This window comes from Spodoptera frugiperda, chromosome 1 (assembly GCF_023101765.2).
Source record: "Spodoptera frugiperda isolate SF20-4 chromosome 1, AGI-APGP_CSIRO_Sfru_2.0, whole genome shotgun sequence".
NCBI lineage: Eukaryota > Metazoa > Arthropoda > Insecta > Lepidoptera > Noctuidae > Spodoptera > Spodoptera frugiperda.
Window position 1 is genome coordinate 7,768,454 of NC_064212.1, and position 21,586 is coordinate 7,790,039.

General features: G+C 36.8%; 2 protein-coding genes and 1 long non-coding RNA gene across 23 annotated transcripts in view; 2 read left to right on the top strand and 1 right to left on the bottom strand.

Moving 5' to 3' along the window:
• Positions 1 to 2,206, bottom strand: part of LOC126910817 (uncharacterized) — a 289,873-nt gene extending 287,667 nt beyond the window's left edge. Inside the window, exon 1 of the long non-coding RNA XR_007705389.1 lies at positions 2,138 to 2,206. This is a non-coding gene — a long non-coding RNA (uncharacterized LOC126910817). The remainder of the gene's footprint in view (positions 1 to 2,137) is intronic.
• Positions 1 to 14,731, top strand: part of LOC118278387 (tensin-1) — a 96,169-nt gene extending 81,438 nt beyond the window's left edge. For 6 of the 21 annotated variants that reach the window (XM_050694391.1, XM_050694453.1, XM_050694439.1 and 3 more), the window contains 11 exons: positions 4,691 to 5,309; positions 10,011 to 10,313; positions 10,498 to 10,623; positions 10,927 to 11,053; positions 11,141 to 11,319; positions 11,586 to 11,761; positions 12,027 to 12,282; positions 12,486 to 12,642; positions 12,962 to 13,134; positions 13,540 to 13,654; positions 13,806 to 14,731. In XM_050694391.1, the coding sequence (XP_050550348.1) occupies positions 4,691 to 5,309; positions 10,011 to 10,313; positions 10,498 to 10,623; positions 10,927 to 11,053; positions 11,141 to 11,319; positions 11,586 to 11,761; positions 12,027 to 12,282; positions 12,486 to 12,642; positions 12,962 to 13,134; positions 13,540 to 13,654; positions 13,806 to 13,844 (2,270 nt within the window). In that variant the 3' untranslated portion in view covers positions 13,845 to 14,731. The remainder of the gene's footprint in view (positions 1 to 4,690; positions 5,310 to 10,010; positions 10,314 to 10,497; positions 10,624 to 10,926; positions 11,054 to 11,140; positions 11,320 to 11,585; positions 11,762 to 12,026; positions 12,283 to 12,485; positions 12,643 to 12,961; positions 13,135 to 13,539; positions 13,655 to 13,805) is intronic. The other 15 variants (XM_050694411.1, XM_050694509.1, XM_050694493.1 and 12 more) reach the window with 7 other exon arrangements.
• Positions 14,732 to 16,966: 2,235 nt separating this feature from the next.
• LOC118278814 (uncharacterized) lies at positions 16,967 to 20,895 on the top strand. Its single transcript, XM_050696522.1, has 4 exons — positions 16,967 to 17,104; positions 17,235 to 17,441; positions 19,509 to 19,681; positions 19,875 to 20,895. The coding sequence occupies exons 1-4, from the start codon at positions 17,030 to 17,032 to the stop codon at positions 20,047 to 20,049; spliced, it is 630 nt and encodes a 209-aa protein (XP_050552479.1). The 5' UTR covers positions 16,967 to 17,029; the 3' UTR covers positions 20,050 to 20,895.
• The last annotated feature ends 691 nt before the right edge of the window (positions 20,896 to 21,586 follow it).

Below are 21,586 nucleotides of genomic sequence, written 5' to 3' on the forward strand. Positions count from 1 at the left end.
TTTACGTTAATGTGAAGTGTTACCAGCAATTACATGAATATCTTTTACTTAGTTACGTGTTGATTCGAACACTACAAAGCAGTGCAAGCAAACACTAACATTCAAAAGATACTAATTCGCTAAGCCATTCCTTTTAAGATGAAAATAAGCGAATTTGTATGCAAATGTTGCTAAAACTAAACCACATTCCTTACTTAGAAAAAAAAAAACGCAAATACCAAAACTGGTTACAATTCGGAGCTAACGTCGGATAACGAACGTAGATAGTCAACGGTCAGTGTCGAGTCGAATAATAATGCGGTGGAGGTAGAGGGAAGAGATTCGCAGAACCACAAGGTGGTGCCCGATGACATCACTGCGGCTGCGCGCTCACCAACACACGCTCACCTCCATAGGTAACTGTTATCGCGACAATGTTAAACACGACCACTGTGCAAACACTAGTTCCCCACCAAAATACGTCTGTGATGTCTGACACCCCACCGGCTGTCACACGCGAACCCAAACCTAAGATCACCGGCTCATCGTAGTCACGCTCATTTTCAATTGCTAACGAACTAAACTTTTGTTGGACATGAATATTATACTATATCATGATTTTAATATGTTTAGCTGTTATAAATATCTATCCATAGTGCATATGTATCTCTATTGTAGATATGTATGAGGTTTGAGATTTATTAATTCCCATAAGACTAGAATAATTCACTTACATGAGATATAATAAATCTAAATTACAATAAATGATAATGTGTCTATAGTAAACTGTTTCTTTTATATGTATGCCAATTAAATCTCTTATATGGAAGACGATTTAAATAATAAAGTTCGATCCAAATTATTTTTTGCTATGAAATAAATGGTTTTGTATCTACCATATTAAGACTTTTGAATGGAATACTATTTAAAAATTGTAAGAGAAATAAATTGAATACCAGAATGAGATAAAATCACGATTCTGTGTTCGATTTAATGATTGCGATCAATATGAGTGGGCTAGAGTCTATAATTAATGATAACAGATTTCTTTATCTCCACGTGTGCGAGATATATCGTGGGATGCAAGTGGGCCGGCGCAGGCGACGCTAGGGCGCACATCCTCTTCCTGCGCTGCATATTTCGTAACACTAGCCCTCGCTCCACGCCCGGCGCGTTATTTTCGTTGACAACACAGAAATAACCACATCTTCCTTAACAGCGACCGACGGCGACGGTCACCAGACGCTGACGTTGATATCTTTACACTAATTGCGTTATTGACAACTACACATTTAGTTCAGTTTCGAAATCGAACATCGCACAGCTCAGCGCCGGCGCCGAACATTTTGCTACCAGAACAAAAATCACACACAAGTGATACGGAACGTTGGCTACGCGAACTAGACACGCTCGTTATGTAAATTAGTCGAGTTATCGTGTCATTCCTCCTTATTTGCATTCACTATTACACGCTTTGACAGTTTCACGCCTCTAAACTATCTTTAATGAATGGTGGTCAAATATCTAGTTCATCTTATTTGCTATCGAAATCATTGTAGCTGAAAATATTATAGTAGCGCTAGCAAGAACTCGACTGGTCAGCGTCTCTCAACTACCCACCCGTTTTATACTCCGTACCAAATACTTATATGGCATCAATCGTTTAAATCCATCGTTAAGGTCGTTTCCTCATTTGGCAGCCTCAATATCGCCTTGAACCGTCAACTATCAGGATCATCTATTCTATACATATAATAAAATCGTAGAAAAGTGCTGTCTGTACATTGAAAATAAAATTAAAAAAAATAGCAGGGGTTATTGTTATGTCGATGTCGAACCCAAAAATGTAATTAACTTTTTTTTGTCTGTTTGTCTGTTTGTCTGTTTGTCTGTTTGTCTGTTTGTCTGTTTGTCTGTTTGTCTGTTCGTCTGTGCGCGCTAATCTCAGAAACGGCTGATCCGAGTTGGATGCGGTTTTCACGAATATATTGTGGGATGCTTAAATTTACATTTAGTGTTTGTTTCATGTCAATCGGTTCATAAATAAAAAAGTTATGTCAAATTAAAGAATCACGTCGAACATTCTATGCTTATACCATTAATCTCCGCAACTATTTGACGGATTTGGTTGAAATTTGGTGCAGATATAGTTTAGAACCTTAGAAAGGACATAGATATATTTTTATTTCAAAAATCAAAAAATAAAATAAAAATAAAATAAAAATAAAATAAAATAAAATAAAAATAAAAATAAAATAAAATAAAATAAAAATAAAAATAAAAATAAAAATAAAAATAAAATAAAATAAAAATAAAAATAAAAATAAAAATAAAAATAAAAATAAAAATAAAAATAAAAATAAAAATAAAATAAAATAAAAATAAAATAAAATAAAAATAAAATGAAAATAAAATGAAAATAAAATAAAAATAAAATAATAATAAAATAAAATAAAAATAAAAATAAAATAAAAATAAAATAAAAATAAAATAAAAATAAAATAAAAATAAAATAAAAATAAAATAAAAATAAAAATAAAATAAAAATAAAATAAAAATAAAAATAAAATAAAAATAAAATAAAATAAAAATAAAATAAAAATAAAATAAAAATAAAATAAAAATAAAATAAAAATAAAATAAAAATAAAATAAAAATAAAATAAAAATAAAATAAAAATAAAATAAAAATAAAATAAAAATAAAAATAAAATAAAAATAAAATAAAAATAAAATAAAAATAAAAAAAATAAAATAAAAAATAAATTTATTCCGGACATACAGCGCCATCTATTGTTTTAATTCATTGGAAATTTGTTTTTACAAAATAGTAAAAAGCAATGAAAAATATAACATAATACAACTTTTAGTACAAAGAAAACGCTCTAACGGAGTATAGATAGTTCTATGTCGATCGTTACACGACTTCGGTTCATGTTATTGTTTTAATTCATCGAAAAAAAGTTAACAAATAGTAAAAAGGTATGAAAAAAATTATATCAATATAATTAAACTTTTAGTACAAAGAAAATGCCCGAACGGAGTATAAATAAATAATCCAAGTTGTCTTTATCCTCGATAGATGGCGTTGGGATCCAAAAAGATTGCGCTATGGTTTTGTTACAATTATTTGGTTGGGTATCGGCCGAGCGCTTCGGTACTATTGTAGAAAATGTGTATTATCAGTCGTATGATTATTTGTCTGTAGTGGTCCTGCTGTTTCGTATATTCTAAATTGGTTTCGTTGTATTTGTCAATTAATAAGTTTATTTGTTGGGTTTTCCTGGTTTTCTGGTTAAACTTTTTAACGTAGGTTTAGTTTGATATCGATTATTAGTAGTTACTGTAGTTAGTTTTTTTAATAAAATTGTAAGTCTAATTTATAAATAAATTAGATTAGATTTAAGTCGTTTCTTTTAAATTATTTAGTTTAAGCTTGGTTATTATAGCATAAAGGATAGGTTCTAATATAATTTCTTTTTTAATTGTTATAAATTCGTAATTCGTAGCTTTCTTTAGTTTTAAGTTAGTTTTCATCTTAAGTTCGGAAAGATTATAATATTTCTTTAGTTAAAGTCCGTTTTTAAACTATTTTTTCAATGCCCTAAGTGAGTATACATCTATTAAAATCAAACGCAGAGCTCATTATGTTGATTTTTGAAGAGTTCCCTGGAATATCTTCCACATCTCATTTTTGAAAAGATCCCGCGAGATCGGGAACTCATCATCATCATCATCATCATCATCATCATCAGCCTATAGCTATGGGAACTATGTGGTTAAAACCAAAAATTTGCCGGAAGTCACTATTCCACGCGAACGAAGTCGCGGGCAAAAGCTAGTCTTAGAATATTATTTATTTTAATCAAGTTAACAATATGAGGAAAACTTTAGCAGTGGCACAGATACTAAAAGGTTATCGTTAAGTGGGTCACAAGGAACCAATTTCTTTTTGTTATTTAAATCTGGGTTTTTTGTACAAACACTGGGAAGTTTATCGCTGTGTAGGAATCAGATGTGAACATCATTAGCGACAAAGACAGTATTTACGTTTATATTTAGCTACATGAATGACTACGTCATTACCCTATTACTTCTAATGATACCGTTCGGTTGCAAGCAACAGTTCTTGTATGCTTTCCGTATAAGAGTAGCTACTTATCTAGTACTGCACAATCTGCACATATCTATACGTAGGACGCTGTACCGGCACTTCATCAAACAACACTTAACGGTGTCATCCCACTGGAATAACGGGAAGCAAACTTAGTCCTTTTTAGGTGGTACTGGCTGTATCGGGGCGACATTAACTGCACCCGCCACTGCACCTGGTGGCTCGGGCTAATTAAACTCTCGATACCGACTCACGGCGACATAATACGTGTAAATACGATAATAATTTACACACTTCACCACACAGTTTACCTAGATGGTAATTAATTCTGTCCCCGTACAAAGTGCAGTACAAAATTATAGGTACACGTGCTCGACCATATACTTAGTAGAGTTAATAGGTACATCGTTCGTTGCGAAGAGGCCCCGCCGGTTTATTGGAGCGAATCGAATCCAATTTAAAAGCTATTCGTAATTAAACCGTCGCTAAACACATCGCCCCGCGCTAGATCTAATCGCAACCAACTTATGTGAGAATATGTTTCTGCCTTCCTAACGACTGTTAGTATTTAGTTATCTGACCGCGTAATCTGGTGCAGGTGAGAACAACGGCAGCGCAGAAGGATCTGGTTCGGGAGGCGAAGCGGGCGACGGGAACGAGGCAGCGCACACATTCGGTCCCCTCGACGGGTCCATCTACGCCACGGTGGTCCGTGCGGGCGGTGGTGGGCCTTCCTCACCGCTCAGCGCATCCATGGACTCGGGCATCTCTTCAGCGGGGCGGCGCGCCGCGCCCAGCCCGCCCGACGAGCTCGACGCGCTGCTGGGCGACATGCTGCGCACGGTGAGCGCTCTGCCCGACCCACCGCCGGCGTCGCACACGCCGCAGCCGCAGTCGCACGCCGACCGACCACCCGATATACCGTACCACGCGCGCGCAGACTCCGCGCCCTTCACATACGGAGCGCCCGGCCTGCGCCCAGGCATGCTGCGCGCACCCAACCGCCTCGCCAGCCCCGAGCTGGTGAGACGCGCTCTCGGTGGTGACCGCAACTACCGGCCCATAGAGGACGACGATGATGAACGCACGGTCACCCCCGAGCCACCATCACCTCGTACCCCGCTGTCTCCGCGTACGCTCAAGAAACTAACACACGAAGAAGTCACCACCACCACCGCGGCAGCTCCACCACCAGCATCTCCCATAAAGAATGGAAGGTGAGTTCATTTTAAAATATGAAATCCATTCAATAAATATATTTAAATGTATGTAAACAAACGTCAAGGCGGGTTAATTAAACGTTTAAATATTTGTTTAACTACATAAATAAAGACAACCTTTCGAAACCAGTTCTCCCTTCTTGTAACTGTAGATACAAAGAAAATTATCTTCTTTCAAACATAAGTAACAGATTAACTAGTCAGATTTAAATATTTTTTATTAATGTAGAAAAGTTGAAAATATGAATGTTTGTATAATCCAAGTTAAACATCCGGATTTTGTGTCTATTGTTTGTATATCTCCGTAGGGTCAAAGGCAAAACATTAAATTTATATGAGTGTAATTAAAACAAGGGATCTGGTGGCAGATGTAAACATGTGTTCCTGTGTAGTAGGCGTGGAGGTCGCCACCGCCGCCTACACCGCACGCTGTGGACACTGTTTACATTCACAACCTCACCGACCTCATTATTTATAGCGAAACCTAGTTTTAACGGATATTTCAAATATCAATGAGTAAACAGATCGCGAGTAATGTCAAACATCGTCTGGGAGAGCATCTTGTAATCTGTCAACTTGATCGGTAACAAATTGTTCGTAACAAAACTGTAAGTGAGTTCCGACGCTGTCCCCTTAATTTATTTAGCCGCGTTCCGCTCGACCCACTTCACTGTCAATGAAGAACAGCAATAAAATATAGCATAACCAATCACGCCCATTACACCACACAAGCACAGACTAATAAGTTATTTATGGAGCTCTGATTAATTTTGTAAACGAGACTATATCTACATCAAAGATGTTACCGAAACCGCTGGTTAAACAAACCGTGAAAGCCATGTATATTGACTATTTTATTTTATGTGGCCGCAAGCACCACTGATGAGCAAGCCGTGAGGTCCTGGCTTGATGTCTCGGATCGATTAAAGTGGTTTTATGGTTCGCTTTTTATAAAAGAGAGATAAAATAATCAAATTATCTCACAATCATGAGTTAAAAATACTCCCTAATTTTCTTATACTCCAAAAAATATACATTATTCCTTCGATACATCGTTATATTTTAATTTATGGCATGCTATAACATAATTATCATGAAGTTCCTTCTGTCAACTAGACGAGGTCAAACCAATGACTAGAGTATACTACTGTAATTGATACAGGCTATATAATTAAATGAAGTTACTCTACATTTAAAATGAATTGTAAATAGTTTTGTAACTCATTGTAGGTACATTTTCAATTATCTCACGAAGGAAAATATTGACAGTGACGATGTTATGCAACAGTGCATAGCACACTGCATACACTCGTGAAAGCGTTCCTTTGTCTTTGTAAACAGATTATCTCAAGGTTTAGTTATACATTTTACTAAGTAGCCATTTAACATTCCTAGCATTATTTTAATCAACAGACAATGTGCTAATCCTTACTAATGTGATGTGTAGGTGAAGCTAGAATGTCGTTTCTAACGCGCTAATCTCTGAAAATTGTACCCGATAGATTTTTGAGGACCGAGAAATCTAAAAACAATACAATATCTCATTACGACTATGAGGAATAGAGGCAGCGAGTAAAATTGCGAGGATTATAATAATATACTAAACACCTTAGTGCCAATTTCGCCGCGTAGCCTCCTATTTTAATGCCGTCAATAAAACATACGCAAATACTAGTTATACCTACCTATGAATTATATCACACAGGCTGTACATAATAATATTTAAATTACACCACAGTAACTCAAATTGATACGTCAATAAACATTTTTACAAACACTTTAAAACAGAACAAAAGATGTGGTAGAACATTAAATTATAGATTGAAGCGTAGGAGCGGGCTATGTAGGCGTGGTGTAAATATACAATGATTACAATAAAAACTTGCATACAGTGTTTTAATATTTTTTGTGCGCATTACTGCTTGTTTTTGTATCATACGATCCATATTTTTTATTCTAGATCAGAATAATTGAGGCTAATTTTATGTCAGGAAAAATACTCCATCAAACCTACCTAGTATCAGTGAACAGTATAAACTTAGTCTCTGCAGAGTAGGCCTGATATTAAGTGTGAAACATTGTAATATTCAATAACAACATCTTTAGAACATAAACAATATGCCTAATAGCAATATTCCAGACACGACACGAGTTTCCCAGTAAATTATAATGCATCGCGACAACAGAAATGAGAAGTAAATTACGAATATTATCGTAAACAGCGCGTGTGTGGCACATTACGGCATAGTGCCCTTCGTTGTACATACAAACACGCCTATGTTTGATATCTTTGTCTCGCTATGTCGGAAAGTTATGCAATTTTCATTGAAACAACACAGTCAGACATTCTTGAAATGTTTTCTAGAATAGTGATACCATTCGATATATTCTTAGAATGTTTAATTTTCTAAAAGCTTGAGCTTTGCGAGTAACGTGTAATAATAGAGAATGCATACTCAGGCGCATTCAATAAACACTTAAGTACATAATATATGTAAGTTACTACATGACCAAATAAAAAAAAAAGTTAACAAACAATGACATGTTATATCACTGTATATTGTCCTTATTGATTGAATATCTCAGGAGATGCCAATAAAATATGCCTACCTGTTTCTCACAAACAATAGCACTCGCGATTATCGGGGCGGGAATCGGAATGATCGACATTTTGATAAATGACACGATACTGATGTGTTGTCAATCAAAAGTCGCCGTAATGCATTGTAATCACAGCACTTAGTGAATGCTTTTGTTGAGGCAGATAAGGGAATAAAGGTCGGCAAACATTCAAGTATTGTTCAATGTTCGCGTCTGGTTATTGCACTACTCATTGTGTGTATACTTTATGCACTCCAGATCTGATGGATGTTTTTATCGATACTCAGTTTTATATCAGCTGTATTAAAGTACATTAAACCAAGGTCATGAGTAAGCTTTTAGCTTTATATGGTTCAACGGAAGTAGGTACGCCATTATAATTACTCCTCAATTTCGTGATTGCATTTTGGAAGGACGTCATTTAAGCAGGACTTCAAGGAACGTAACGACTTTGAGTTTTTTTTTTTTTCAAAGAGTCTCGAAACATATTGTGTTTTGTCAGATTTGTGAATGATCAGTTTCGCCAAACATAATATAAACCGATTATGCCAAATATATCGTTGTAGTATACCAAAACGTTAAGTGTTTACTAAAAACCTATATTTGTCAAAATATCACCCACTCATCACCAACGCATAAAAAACACGTTTAGTTAAAACCGACGTTTTGGGCTTAAAGCTTTGAACTTTAGACAGCAAAATAACTTAGAGCGTTAAACGAAACCATTGTTAGGAAATTATCCCATTTACTTTTATTTCGTTTCGAATGGCATTTAACAGTGGATCTATTACCATTACCATTTGCAATTACATTAAGTAACGGAAGCGTTCGTCACATTAATTGAGTCGGCGATAGGCGTGGGCTGAAACCGAACCGAGTATCAATCTGCTCGTTCCGCAACATTGCCTGCCGCACATAGCGCGCTCAGCTCCCCGGCTGCAGCCTGCCTACCGCGAATTATTTATGCGGCGCCCGCTCAATGAATGCCTTCTAAAGTTTCCAGTCAAATTACTGACACGGCATTACTATTCCTAGAATATACTTCAGCTAACAAACCAATAATTTATAGCTTCTAACCAGCATGCGAAAAGACCTTTCTAATCTAACCATATTCGGTATTAGATTACCGACATTATTTTTAATAACATCTCGTCAACATGTAATTGGTCACGTCAGCTTTATGTAATGATCAACAAATGTAATCGAGCAGTTGTACACGTCGCCATACATAGGCGCACGTCGGAAAGCGATGTCGACTGTCGACTCGCAATTCTCGATTTGATTTGGAGCGATGGTGTGTGATTGCGTCGCGCCATGACCCAAACAAGTTACTATTTCGAGTTATACGTGGCCATAAACGGGCGGGTGTCGACCGGGCCACGACACTGCGACGCCTCACCGCCACACCGCCTCACGCTGCCGAGACACTATTTACTTTCTATTAAAGCCCGCTTTGTTAGACCCTTTTACTTCCTAGTTCATTAAAACAGTTAAGGTTCTGTTAAAAACATGTGCTGTAACTGTCAATCTGCTCCAATTGTATACCAGAACACATCCGGGATCTAGCACAGCATTTAATTAATACTTAAATAAAAACAAGTCCATTGATTGTATCCACTTTACATTTAGCGGAAGATGATTAGTATTCAAATATAATTCATTTACTATTATGAGTTATCCATAAGTTATGAAACAAACACCCACTATTTAAAGATTCTTAGCATGTGGATACCTACAAGGTTTCTCATTGCCATAATAAGATCACTCGGACCTTCAAGTCCTACACGCAAATAAAAAAAACAAGTTATAAAGATAACAAACAGGGTATGTACTGTGACAAAATATTTTGTTCATTTTTGTTAAAAGTTACTCCGAGATATTTAAATGGTCACATCCGGAGTATAAGGTTGGAATTCTAAAGTTACATAATGTAATGCCTAAAGCGGTTAAAAAAACTCATTGGATATAAGAAATTAAACCATACCAACACAGCCCATTTTAGTTTTCCATCCGGATACTTAACGAGGCAATTGAAGTACCCACCTACGTTTTATAGCCTACTTGTCAACTGTAGCTAACCATAAAACAATTTGTCAGCAGATGGTTGAATGGGGAAGTGGAATGGGCGGAACGGCCTGCGAGCGCGGCTACGGTACGGAAGACACCGCCTGAAAATGGGACGTGGCGATCAGCGAGTACCCTGGGCTGGCACGAGAGTTCTCGAGCTCGAGAGCCTCGTCGCTCTGAGAGCAGTGTCGAAGGAAGCTCAGGACTCACGTGGTTGCAACGACAGCAACAGAAGCTACGCGAGAGGAAGGAGGCCAGGGAGAGAGTCGCTCGACTACCGCTCGAGTGGGATACTACTTCTTCCCGACATGTGCGCCGCTCCGCCAGCCATCGGTGAGATTATCTTTCTACTTAAAAAACATTAAAACATCAGTTACAGCTAGTTTATGAATATGCAGATACTCATCGCAATACTTGGAAACCCAGCCTTAGAATCTAAATGACGATCAACGTCATTAGTATTTTACATAGGATTTTTTAAAACAGACTATACAATCCTTTGTCGTTAATATTATAGAGTGGATGGCTACACAAGTGATACGACTGCATTTGCTGATGATGACGAGGACTTCAGCGTGCCTCTTCACGTGAACACGCGCACCCCTCTCAGGACTGACCACACCAGTCCACAAGCTCCAGACAGGTATAAAATAGCATTCATTTTGAGGTTCTTGCTTGCTTGAATATTTCGCCACCTAAAACTAGCTATCAGTTCTAGTCAATTAGCATAAATTACCAGTTAGGTAGTGATATTGCTACAGTAATTGTGAACCATGTTACTTCAATTTAATCGTTCTAATAAATATTATTCTATTCAAGTAAAAGAGTGTTCGATTGACTATATTCAAATGCATGTGTGTAGTGTTTGTTAGTTTTTGCTTACGGGCTGAATGGTAACCGCTTTGCAATATTTTCTTTTTAAGAATGGATATTGTTATGTTTACAGAACCTCATCTAGAAAGTTTATGTACGAAAAGATGACGATGCGCGAGTGGAGTACGACGAGCACACCAAATAGTACTCCCGCGCCTGGATTACTGTCGTTAGCGGAGCCTTCTGGCAATGATACCGTTGTAAGTATTTCTTAGCATACATTCCTTTCTTGGACTCAAAATATTCTGCACTCAAGTTGAGACTATAATGTATCCTTGTATTTCCAGGACCGTGTTGAGAGTTGGTCTCGCGCGGAGTCCCGCACGGAGTCTCGAGCAGGCACTCCGGCGTTCCCCACGCACCCCCGCACTCCCTATCCACCGACGCCGACGCCCTCACTGTCTGCTCGACCTCCGCGCTCGCCCTCCGTGACCAGGTACAATATGTTTGACCTGGAGGACATGAGGTATAGAATAACATACTGACAATCGGCAGCAAAACAAACTTCCAGAAGGAGATATTAATCGTAGATTAGCCCTTTGGTTTTCAGATTAAAATTCATTCTATATCCCTAACAAAGTAATAACTTAACATACTAGACCCCACTATCCCTTTATCACCACTTACTGGTGTAAGTGGACAAGTGTCAAAGTGTCAAGACACTGATGTAACTAATCGTGGTCTACTAGTTTCCTTTATACCTTTACTTACAAAACTATCTTCAACTTATAGAAAAGAACGTGAAATAAGTCCAGAATCGGAGTACCGCATATACAACGGCAGCAGTGGGTCTCGCCGCTCCAGCGTCAGTGGGACCGCAGAGCCACAACACGTGGCTCCGGATCGCGTGAGGTTTGCCAGAGACACCAGCCACTACTGGTACAAGCCTAACATCTCCAGAGATGATGGTAAGTGCCTCTAAAGAACCTAGGAAGTAGGTGGAAGTTGTAAAATAATGATTGAATCGAATTAGAAGTTGTTAGAAAATAGCCTATCTTATTTGTGAAACTGACGTAAGTTTCGTTTTGGTTTGATAGAAAAGTTAAGATTAGTTCCATTAGTGCAATCATTAGTCTACTATTGCTGAAGTTTGACTTAATACATCTCTTTTTACTCATATCCATGACCAATAAGTAAGTGAATGTTCTCTACAAAAGTAATTCTCATCCATAGCGGTATCAGCGCTGCTGCAGTTAGAAGAAGGAGCATTCATAGTTCGGGATTCCAACTCGTTCCCGGGAGCATTTGGTTTAGCAGTGCGAGCGGGTGGCGCGGGAGGAGTGAGGCACTTCCTCATTGAACCTACAGCTCGTGGTGTACGTCTGCGAGGCTGTCCTGATGAACCAGTCTTCAGCTCATTGTCTGCGCTAGTATACCAACATACTGTGACGCCACTAGCTCTGCCTGTGCCACTACGATTACCTGATAGGTGAGTTAACGTACCAAAAACTATTTCAATAACAATGAAAAACATAACCCTCCTTCTGGCGCAGTCGGGTAAAAATCAGTTTCATCTTTAAAAAGTTTGATATTTTTAGGCTGTTACGATCCCTATATGAATATAGGCCTCTTCAGTCTTAACTGATCTTTGCCTCAAAGAAAATGTACATCTTCTTAATTGCTTCTTCACAGGGATCCATGGACTGGTGGTAGTGCGAATGCCGCCGCTAGAGCGCTGCTAGCGACCGGTGCAGCGTGTCACGTGTTGTTGCTCGGATCTGAAAATACTGAGGCGTTGACAGGACCTGCAGCCGTCAAGAGGGCTGTCTCCAACATCCTGAATAAGAAGGTCAGTATTCAAGAATCATAGAGATGAAACATCTGCCATTTGATATTCCCCATGGAATATATACATATCTCGAACTTGCAGTAGGCTTTTTTAATCGATATCTGTCACGTAATAGTATAAAACACATTGGATACCTATCTTATCTGTCTCTGCCTAGCCCCCATTAGAGACACCCATCACAGACCTGAAGTTATGTACGTATTTATGTAAGCTTACCTATCTCTAGCATAAGTATCAGAAATAAGGTTTCAGGGGATCTACATCCCATATCCTGACTTTAAAAAGGATTTTAACCTAATGATCTCTTATTTCCTTCTAGGCTCCAGCACATGTAGTGCACTTCAAGGTGTTCGGCGGTGGTATCACATTGACGGACGCGGCTCGCAAGCTGTTCTTCAGAAGACACTACCCCGCCACCGGCGTCTCCTACGCAGGACTGGATCCCGATGAGAGGAGATACACACATACAGACAACAATACACAGTTGGAAAAGTAAGTCTTTGTCATTTTAATTAACATCCATTATCTAGTATTCCGCGATACACGACGTGGTGTCTGCTACTGAAACTAGTCGAAATAGTCTAGCATAGTTAGAAACTGGTCAAAAAACATAATAATTAATCATAGTATGTCTCACGAAAGTTATAATATAATTTTATTCTTACATCTGAAATCTTAATTTATTGAATGAGTTTGTTTATTTACCTATGTTAAAATTAGTTTAAGGTGGCCTTTGGACTAAAGTAAGAACAACCGGTAAATCAATTCGTAGCTTAGTAACTACCCTTGAAACTGAAGACTGGACTGTGTCTGTAACTGAGAACTGTGGAACTATTTACTTCTACAACTACGACTTGTTTAAAACTCGTATCTTATTATTGTATCCTTCTTTTGCAGACGAATATTCGCATTCGTGGCGCGTGCGTCGTCAAGTGCTGACAACCAGTGCCACGTGTTTGCTGAATTGGAGCCCGAACAGCCAGCTACAGCGATCGTTAATTTTGTTAATAAGGTAAATTATTATTAAGTATCATTCTAACAAATGTTCAGGAAACAAATAGTAGATTTCACGAGGACGTTAATCATACTCATGAAAATTCATTATTTCCTGGGAAATTCTTGTGTGTAGTATGTTTGTGTGATTTGAGTTTTTCTTTTTGCAGGCTCTGTTGGGAAGCTCACAGAAAAAGGACATCATCTAAGTGAGAAGACGACAGTTATGGGATATTGGCGTTGAGAAATACTCACAAAGTGTTAAACACAAAAACTAAGAATGAAATGTAAAAACTGTGTCGTCATGTAACATAGGAGTTTAATTTATCTTTCGCATTCTATAAACTGTAAAATGAATAATAAACTTGGTTTACGTCATCTTTGTGTTAGTAAATATTATTAAATAATTCATTTCAGAATATTGTTCGCCACGATACGCTTCATTTCACCAAGTACAATTAACCATAAAATGTGTGTTAGGACTTACTGCATACATAATATAAATATAAATTATAACTTAGCTTAGGAAAGGAACTAACTAGTCTCATATTATTTAATATAGAGTAGTGATATTACGTGTGCCTAATGAATATTAGATTTATGAACTAAATCCAGTGCATGCTACGAGGCCCCGTATGTGAAATAACAAGGTCAATTAACGAAGGCAGTAACAGGTACAACGAAATGAATAAATAACATAGTGCAAAGCTTGTATGAACTATGGATAGATGATCTATAAATAATTGTATACTTCACCAGTCCATTGTCACGTGTACAAATGTAAATCGAATGCAGCTTTAATACATCTTAATGAGTTTTATCATTCGTGCAGACAAAGCTTTTATTACTTGTAAGAAATGATCATTGCCTTAACATTAAAATGCTGAGATATAGAATTCAAGGGCTATAATTTCCATTTAATAGGAGAAATGGTTTATGAGTTTGAAAATGCCTTAAAAATGAATGAATGCCTACCTAAGGTTCGTTGATGTTCGTCACTGCATGGTGCGTGACGTTATTAAACATAACACATTTTATTATAATTATAACTGTTGTCAAATGTATTTATTGGGTAATAATATACTCATGCAAATAATCTCATGTGTTTTATTTTCTTTATGTTTAAGTTATAATAAGTTCTTAAGTACATAATACTATATTTTGATGATATTACAAAGTAATTGTATTTGTTTTAAAATTAAATGAAATTACATTTTTCCAGTGAATTATGAGTCGACACACAGCTTGATAAATGGAAACTTTTTATTTAAAAAATAACTTAATTTTGATATTAAAAGTCACCGTGAAATATTTAACCAGCCAATAATATTTCACAGGACCTAAAAAAATTACCATCAACAAAAAAAGTTACAATTTAATTAATTTTACAATAGACCTTACGTAGAGTTAAATTCAGAAAAATATATTATCTACAATTCTACATTGTTTAATTATTTATTACTTAGTAGGAAGCATTATCCGCTAATTAACATTGAGAATTAAATTAGATACATGATTTGTCTGAGGATCGATCTCTGTGCTGTGAGGGGAGACGTCGTTTATGAGAAGCACGCTTGCGTCAGTCGTCAGATCGACCGAATCGCAGATGGCCATAGTCATCAAACGCGTCATCAGCCCGAGCTGCCCTCCTGATCAAACTGTAGTCCCGGTACAGAGGCCTGTGCCTGAACTCCTCGTCCTCCTCAGGAAGGGCGAAGCCTCGAAGGTTGGCGCTTTCGTAGCAATGCACCAACATTGACAACGCCACCGTGATCACCATCGCAACGATTGTCACCAGCCGCATTTTGAAGGATTTCTGGCTCTATAAAATAAAAATATCATCGTCATAATCACCATATCAGGAAATAAAATTAGCAGTTTAACTTAATTAAAACATTTTTTTTTAACAGTGGCAGTATAGTTTTCTGAAACGCTTGTTTCTCTCTCTCTCTCTCTTTCCCTCTCTATGAGAAAGAGACATTTTTTAAGGAATTAGCCGGTAAACGAGCAGACGGATCACCTGATGGTAAGCGACTACCGCCGATTATGGTCACTTAAAACACCAGAGGCATTACAAGTACGTTGTCGGCCTTTTGGGGGTTAGGAATTTAAGGGTTGTTGGGGAAACGGGCATTGGAAAGATTGGTAATTGGGTCCCCGGTAACCTCACTCACACAACGCAAGCGTTGTTTCACGTCGGAAAACTAGTACATATAACATGAAAAAAAAAACGACTACGACATTGTAAAACCAACGAAAGAGAACGACGAGACTGACGAGAAATCCTAAAATATTACATCTTAAAGAAACTTAGGTACCGTACTTGTTGAAAATAGAACAACATGAGTACAATAGCGACTTACCAATCAATGCCCAGCAAAAGATGGAATGGTGGTATAAAACAACAGCCCTCCTTTATATACCCATTGCTCCCGAAGAAAAACATCACCCCCTTCTTTAATATTCCCCTCAGATCCTGTCCGCCCTTATAAAATACTGAAGATGGTAATTGACAGATTTCAATTATCATAACCACGTAAATTGATTGTATTACTGCTCTGGAAATATTTTTCATAATCATTTTCCCTTTCTTCTTTGTGTGAATAAAATTTACAGATTAAAAACAAAATTAGGTTTTGCAGTTTGTACCCACGCCTGTTACAAAGTAGGTAAGTTTTGGTCCAATGTAATAAATAAATAATTTTTGATTATAATTATTTAATCATACGTAACAATATTAGTGAGCCCTTGATTATAATATAAGTCTACGTTGAGTGTCAGGTCACGAAAAACGTTTCAAAAATTTGCAGTGAATCGTTCACTGCAATGCACTTTCCCGTCAATTAGTACCAATCGTGTCACCTAGGCGTCACTATGTGTCATGCATGCTACGAAATTTAAAGGTAAGTAAACAAAAAAGTACGTTTTAAAAATTATAACATGCTCCATAAAATAACTATAATCAAAGTAGAGAACTTATTTAGATACAAATAGTTTCACACTTTAAACACATAATCACCATGTTGTGCAAAATATTTCCTCCTTTAGAAGATTTTGAATATCGAAATTGGAACATGCCATATTCATAACTTTTTTTTTTTCAGTAAAGCCTCGTTTAGGTTTTGGAGATTTTTAGGGAATTAATGTAGGTATGCCACAAATTGTAATGTCAATTAAATATGTAAATAACAATGATTATAATATTAAAATAATGTTTATTTTTTTAAAGGAATAAATTAAAACAAAAAATATACGTCAAGACCACATTTAAAAAAAAATGTGGTCTTTGGTAAGCTGTTTGAAAAAATAACAAATTATTCCCGCGCTTTTACTTATTTAGAACTCGGCGGACACAATATTATCTTAATTGTTAATTTAAAATTTATTTGTTAAAATGGGAGTTACGACTGAATTTGAAACATTGGAAGAACAATATTTGGAATTGATTGGAGAGTTTAGGACTCTAACAGTGAGTTATCCTTTTGCGCTAATTCATTTTTAGCATAAGTTGATAAACGACGAAAATTACTAAAACTAGCATTAGTAATAATCTATTAGCTTATCAAATTACATTTTTATAAGTGTCTTATAAAATATAGATTTCTGAAAGTCGATTACGAGAGTCGGTACGCACGGAGTCGACACGCGCCGAGGCTGCGGAGGCGGCGCGGGCGGCCGCTGAGCGCGCGGCCACGGAGGCCCGCAACGGAGCCGCCGCCGCCACCGCCGCCGTCACCAAGGCCACCAGTGCACTAGCCACCTCCCAAGAACATATTACAGGACTCAAAATGCACCTGGATTTAACGGTAAGTTCAATAATTTAATTTTCTCTACTGCAATATTCATGGATTTTTTGACAATATGCTTTTTCCACCTTTAAAGTACCAACTAGAGTTCCTACCTAATGTGTTGATCTGATTAAAGCATTACCCTCCCATTAAAACCGTGGCAGATAATGCTAGAACACCTTATATGTATATAGCTATTAACAAAGATCATAATGTAAGCTACATTATTATGTTTAGTCATAAGTAGGTATGCATTACTTGAATTACTTTCTTTAACTGTTCAATGAAAGTCATCTCTATCAGATGGATTACTAGTGTCGCGATACAAATCATACACGCTTTCTTATTTCTTCTTTTATACCATGACGTGGGAATATTCTCAAGTGTTGAAAACAATCGGCTATACATCGTGTATTGATCTGTAAGCGATAATTATTAGTGCCTTGAACTACAAATATACCATATCTAGACACACGGCAGTGTGTCCGCCAAGTTCGAGCAAAAAACCGACACACCGGCCGTGGGTTATATTACACGAACCATTTCGGGCCAAGTTCGACCCACCTATAACTCAAAATCTATTTTATCTACGCATATGAAATTTCTAGTATCTGTCGAGATCTACTTACTTATCTAAAATACAAAATTTCATTAATGTACCTACTGTAGGTCTTGAGATATTGACGTCAGAAAATCGCTATTTTTACTATACACTCACTGACTGACTCACTCACTCACTCACTCACTCACTCATCAAAAACCTAGACCACTTCCAATGGTCGTATTAACTTGAAATTTGGCATGGAGGTAGGTCTTTAGGTCAAGGTAAAGGAAAAAATCTGAAAATGGCCAAGTGTGAGTCGGTTTTAAAAATAATGAAGGTGTAAATTCATACCCCTAAGGAACTAAAACAAAAAAAATATCTATATCTTCCAATGGTCGTACCGACCTAAAATTGGTTACGAAGGTTTGTATTTAGTCAAAGTAAAGTAAAATAAGAAAAAAAGAAAATAAACCTTACAAAAATAAATGAAATCCCACCCAAAACATAAATGTGGCTGCCAAGTTCGATAATATTGGAATGCTTCGCCTATAAAAGAAGTGAGATCTAAATAAGTACCAAGTTCCATACACAGACCTCAGTTAAAAATGATATAACTTGGCAAGTTTTAATAGAAAATTATATACTTGACTCATTGCGTTTAGTAGGTTTGTAACAAAGTGTGTGAAAACTTGCCAACTTGTTATATCATTATCACTGCTTATATATATTTTCTATAATCCTTTGAAAAATATTATCATCTTTTTTCTAAGTTATGAGGACTTGTTCGTCAACTGGCGAGTGTCAAACTCGCTCTGGTTATTATGGTCTAATATAACTGCAAAATTAAAATAAACCTGCGCTATTGATGAACACGCAAGTTTGACACTCGCCAGTTGGCGAACAAGTCGTTATGAGTCCTAATGGAGCGATTTGTCTTTTTCATGAACATTCTCATACGACGTAAAGTGAGTTAGGTACTCGTACGAGAATTGATTCTTGGGATCGACTAAGTCCAAAATCATGCTACGTTGCTAAATAAACGAAGTAGTAATATAATTAAGTCTTGATACATATTGATATAATCTCTAATCATCAAATCCTACGTTCATTATTTTTTTTGATATGATGATGTTTTAAGTTTTTGCTATTTCCAAGGTCAGACTACCAATAGAGCTTTTGAATAACTATTCGTAACAATGAAAACTTTAGATGTAATCTAAGTTGTGAAGTAGTTCTGGATTAAAAATAATTGCTTATTCACAGTCATCTCTATAAGTCACGACCACCGTAACAATGAATGGAACTTCGCAGTTCTGGAGATGGATGATTACCTATTATTTTTTAAATGCCATTCGGTTTTCTGTTATCTTCACTTTGTCTGATATAGAATCTTATAGGCAAACAAACATTAACACTAATACTGATAATACTGGGCCACTCTTGTGTAACATCGATCACCAAAGCCAAATCCTTACGTCATAATTTCGGTAACAAACTAATAAACTACTACCTACACACATGCGTATGCCTACCTGTATTAGGAGAGGCAGCGAAAGCTTTTAGAAGATCGATGTGGCGAAATGACAGCACAGATTGGCTCACTGGAGAGGCAAGTTCAGCAACTGAAACCTTTGCAATCTGCTCATGCTACTCTTCAACGGCAATATACCGAACTTCAAGAGCGCATCTGTAAGGCAACGGAAGAAGCACGGAGGTAATTAAATATTAGCATTATACGAGTACACCATACCATACCAACCTAAGATTACTCACTAAATAACATTAGGTACAGTTCCTTTAGTTTTGTAGATGAAGTCCGAGAACGATGTTTAAGTAACATAATGAAGTTTTTTTAAGTTTCAAATTAAAGGAACCTTTGCCGAAATATTTTAACTTCTTGGTATTAGGGAATCAACTCGTCTTGAGAGCGAACTTCGAAGAGTGGAGAAATGTGCAGCTGCTGGTTCTGAAATACGAGAGCGCGCTCGCCTGGCCGCTGCAGCACATGCTCGAGAGAGGCGCCTTACTGCTGCAGAGCTACAACATACCAATAAAGTACTTATAGCTGCTAATAGTAAGTGAACAAATAATATCCATTATTTGAAGTATATTTACACGTATAAAACATTGTAATTTTATTTTGGTACAGCGGAAATAAGTAAACTAAAAGCCATTATCGCCGAACTCCAACTACAGTTAGCTGAAATAAGTGATCATCCATCTAAGAAACCAATTGATCTTGATGTTGAAGCTCTAGTTGAGGCACGGGCTGCTCTGGAAGCAGAGAGAGCTGGCGCAGCTAAACTTGAAAAGGCTTTGGCAGCAGCTTTAGCTGATAATGCCACATTGGCTGCACGTATCAACAATATGGATAACACTGATGAAGAAAGAAATATGAATTCTACACCACCAGAATCTGCTGCTACTAACATTTGTCCCATAGATTCATTCTTAGCAGAATAATTATTCTTAACTTTAGCGAACTTTACTACAGCTTTCTACTACTTGTGCGTTTATTGGTAACGAATGTAATAATGTATACCTAAGTGATGAAGTAACTCGTCAAGTCACATGGAACTACTTAGTAGGTTACGTAATGAGAATATGTCATCATTGCTCCGATACGCAAGGATGATTAATGTCTCAGTGAGACAGGTACAAAAAACGTCGGTACATGTAGGATTATAGATATAGTAGTAATACAATATTATACGTAGTTATAAAGCATCCAGACTTCATTAGAAAACAATGATGTGTGAGAAGCCACTGCTAAAATTTAGCTACACGAACAGGTTTTAAAATCGCGACTTGCATGTCCAAAATTTAGAGGTCACGTTGTCCTTTCCTCGAATGTTACGCTTTCGGTCCGACCTGTTTTGTATAGCTAGATTCCTCACTGTTTTGTTGACGTAACGGAATTTAGCTTTTCATATAGTTAAGCTCAATTTAATATTTTTATTAGAATAAACTGATTGTTTTTAAGTCAATATTTGATCCATCCTTAAAAGTGGTCTCGTTGAGTAAATAAAATGGTTCAATTACTTATCACCTTCTTTTCTTTACACAAATGTGCATATATTATTTATCCACTGTGCTTACATGCCTATCCACTCAAGCACCTTCATAGAAGACGTATGGTATTGTGACCAGTCGCGAACAATGAAAAGCGTTTATATGCACAAATAGTATTTCTAACTCTGTCTGTCTAAGCGATTATTATGGAGTGTTGCACTAAAACTGGTTCCTAGGAATGCACTGCACTCGACTCGCATCGAGCTTCTCTAACATATCGACCATCTGAGATGTACGAGTCCTGTCCGTGATAAACAACCTGTTGTTATGTTAAAAAAGAAAATAAATTTACTGAATCCAACTAAGCGTAGAAATTGATGCAATATTTACCTTTAAAATACGGTCGTTGATTTCTATAAATTTGCATGCGTTAGTAGGCCAGTTGCGCTCAAATACTGTGGTTGTTAGAGTTATTAGGTAGGTACTACTTAATGTTTTCTTTAGATGAAAGGATATGTTGCTTAATATTATTCGTAGCATAGTGTGAAGTAAAAAGAATTAATCACAATAAAATAAATTGTTTCCTGTTCTAAATCTACTTATTGCA

What these genes read in the sequence shown, in the direction of transcription:
- LOC118278814 (XM_050696522.1), top strand. Translation starts at nt 17,030, where the DNA reads ATGGGAGTTACGACTGAATTTGAAACATTGGAAGAACAATATTTGGAA. An exon ending in AAATGCACCTGGATTTAACG is followed by an intron (nt 17,442 to 19,508) that starts GTAAGTTCAATA and finishes TACCTGTATTAG; the next exon opens with GAGAGGCAGCGAAAGCTTTT. An exon ending in GCAACGGAAGAAGCACGGAG is followed by an intron (nt 19,682 to 19,874) that starts GTAATTAAATAT and finishes TCTTGGTATTAG; the next exon opens with GGAATCAACTCGTCTTGAGA.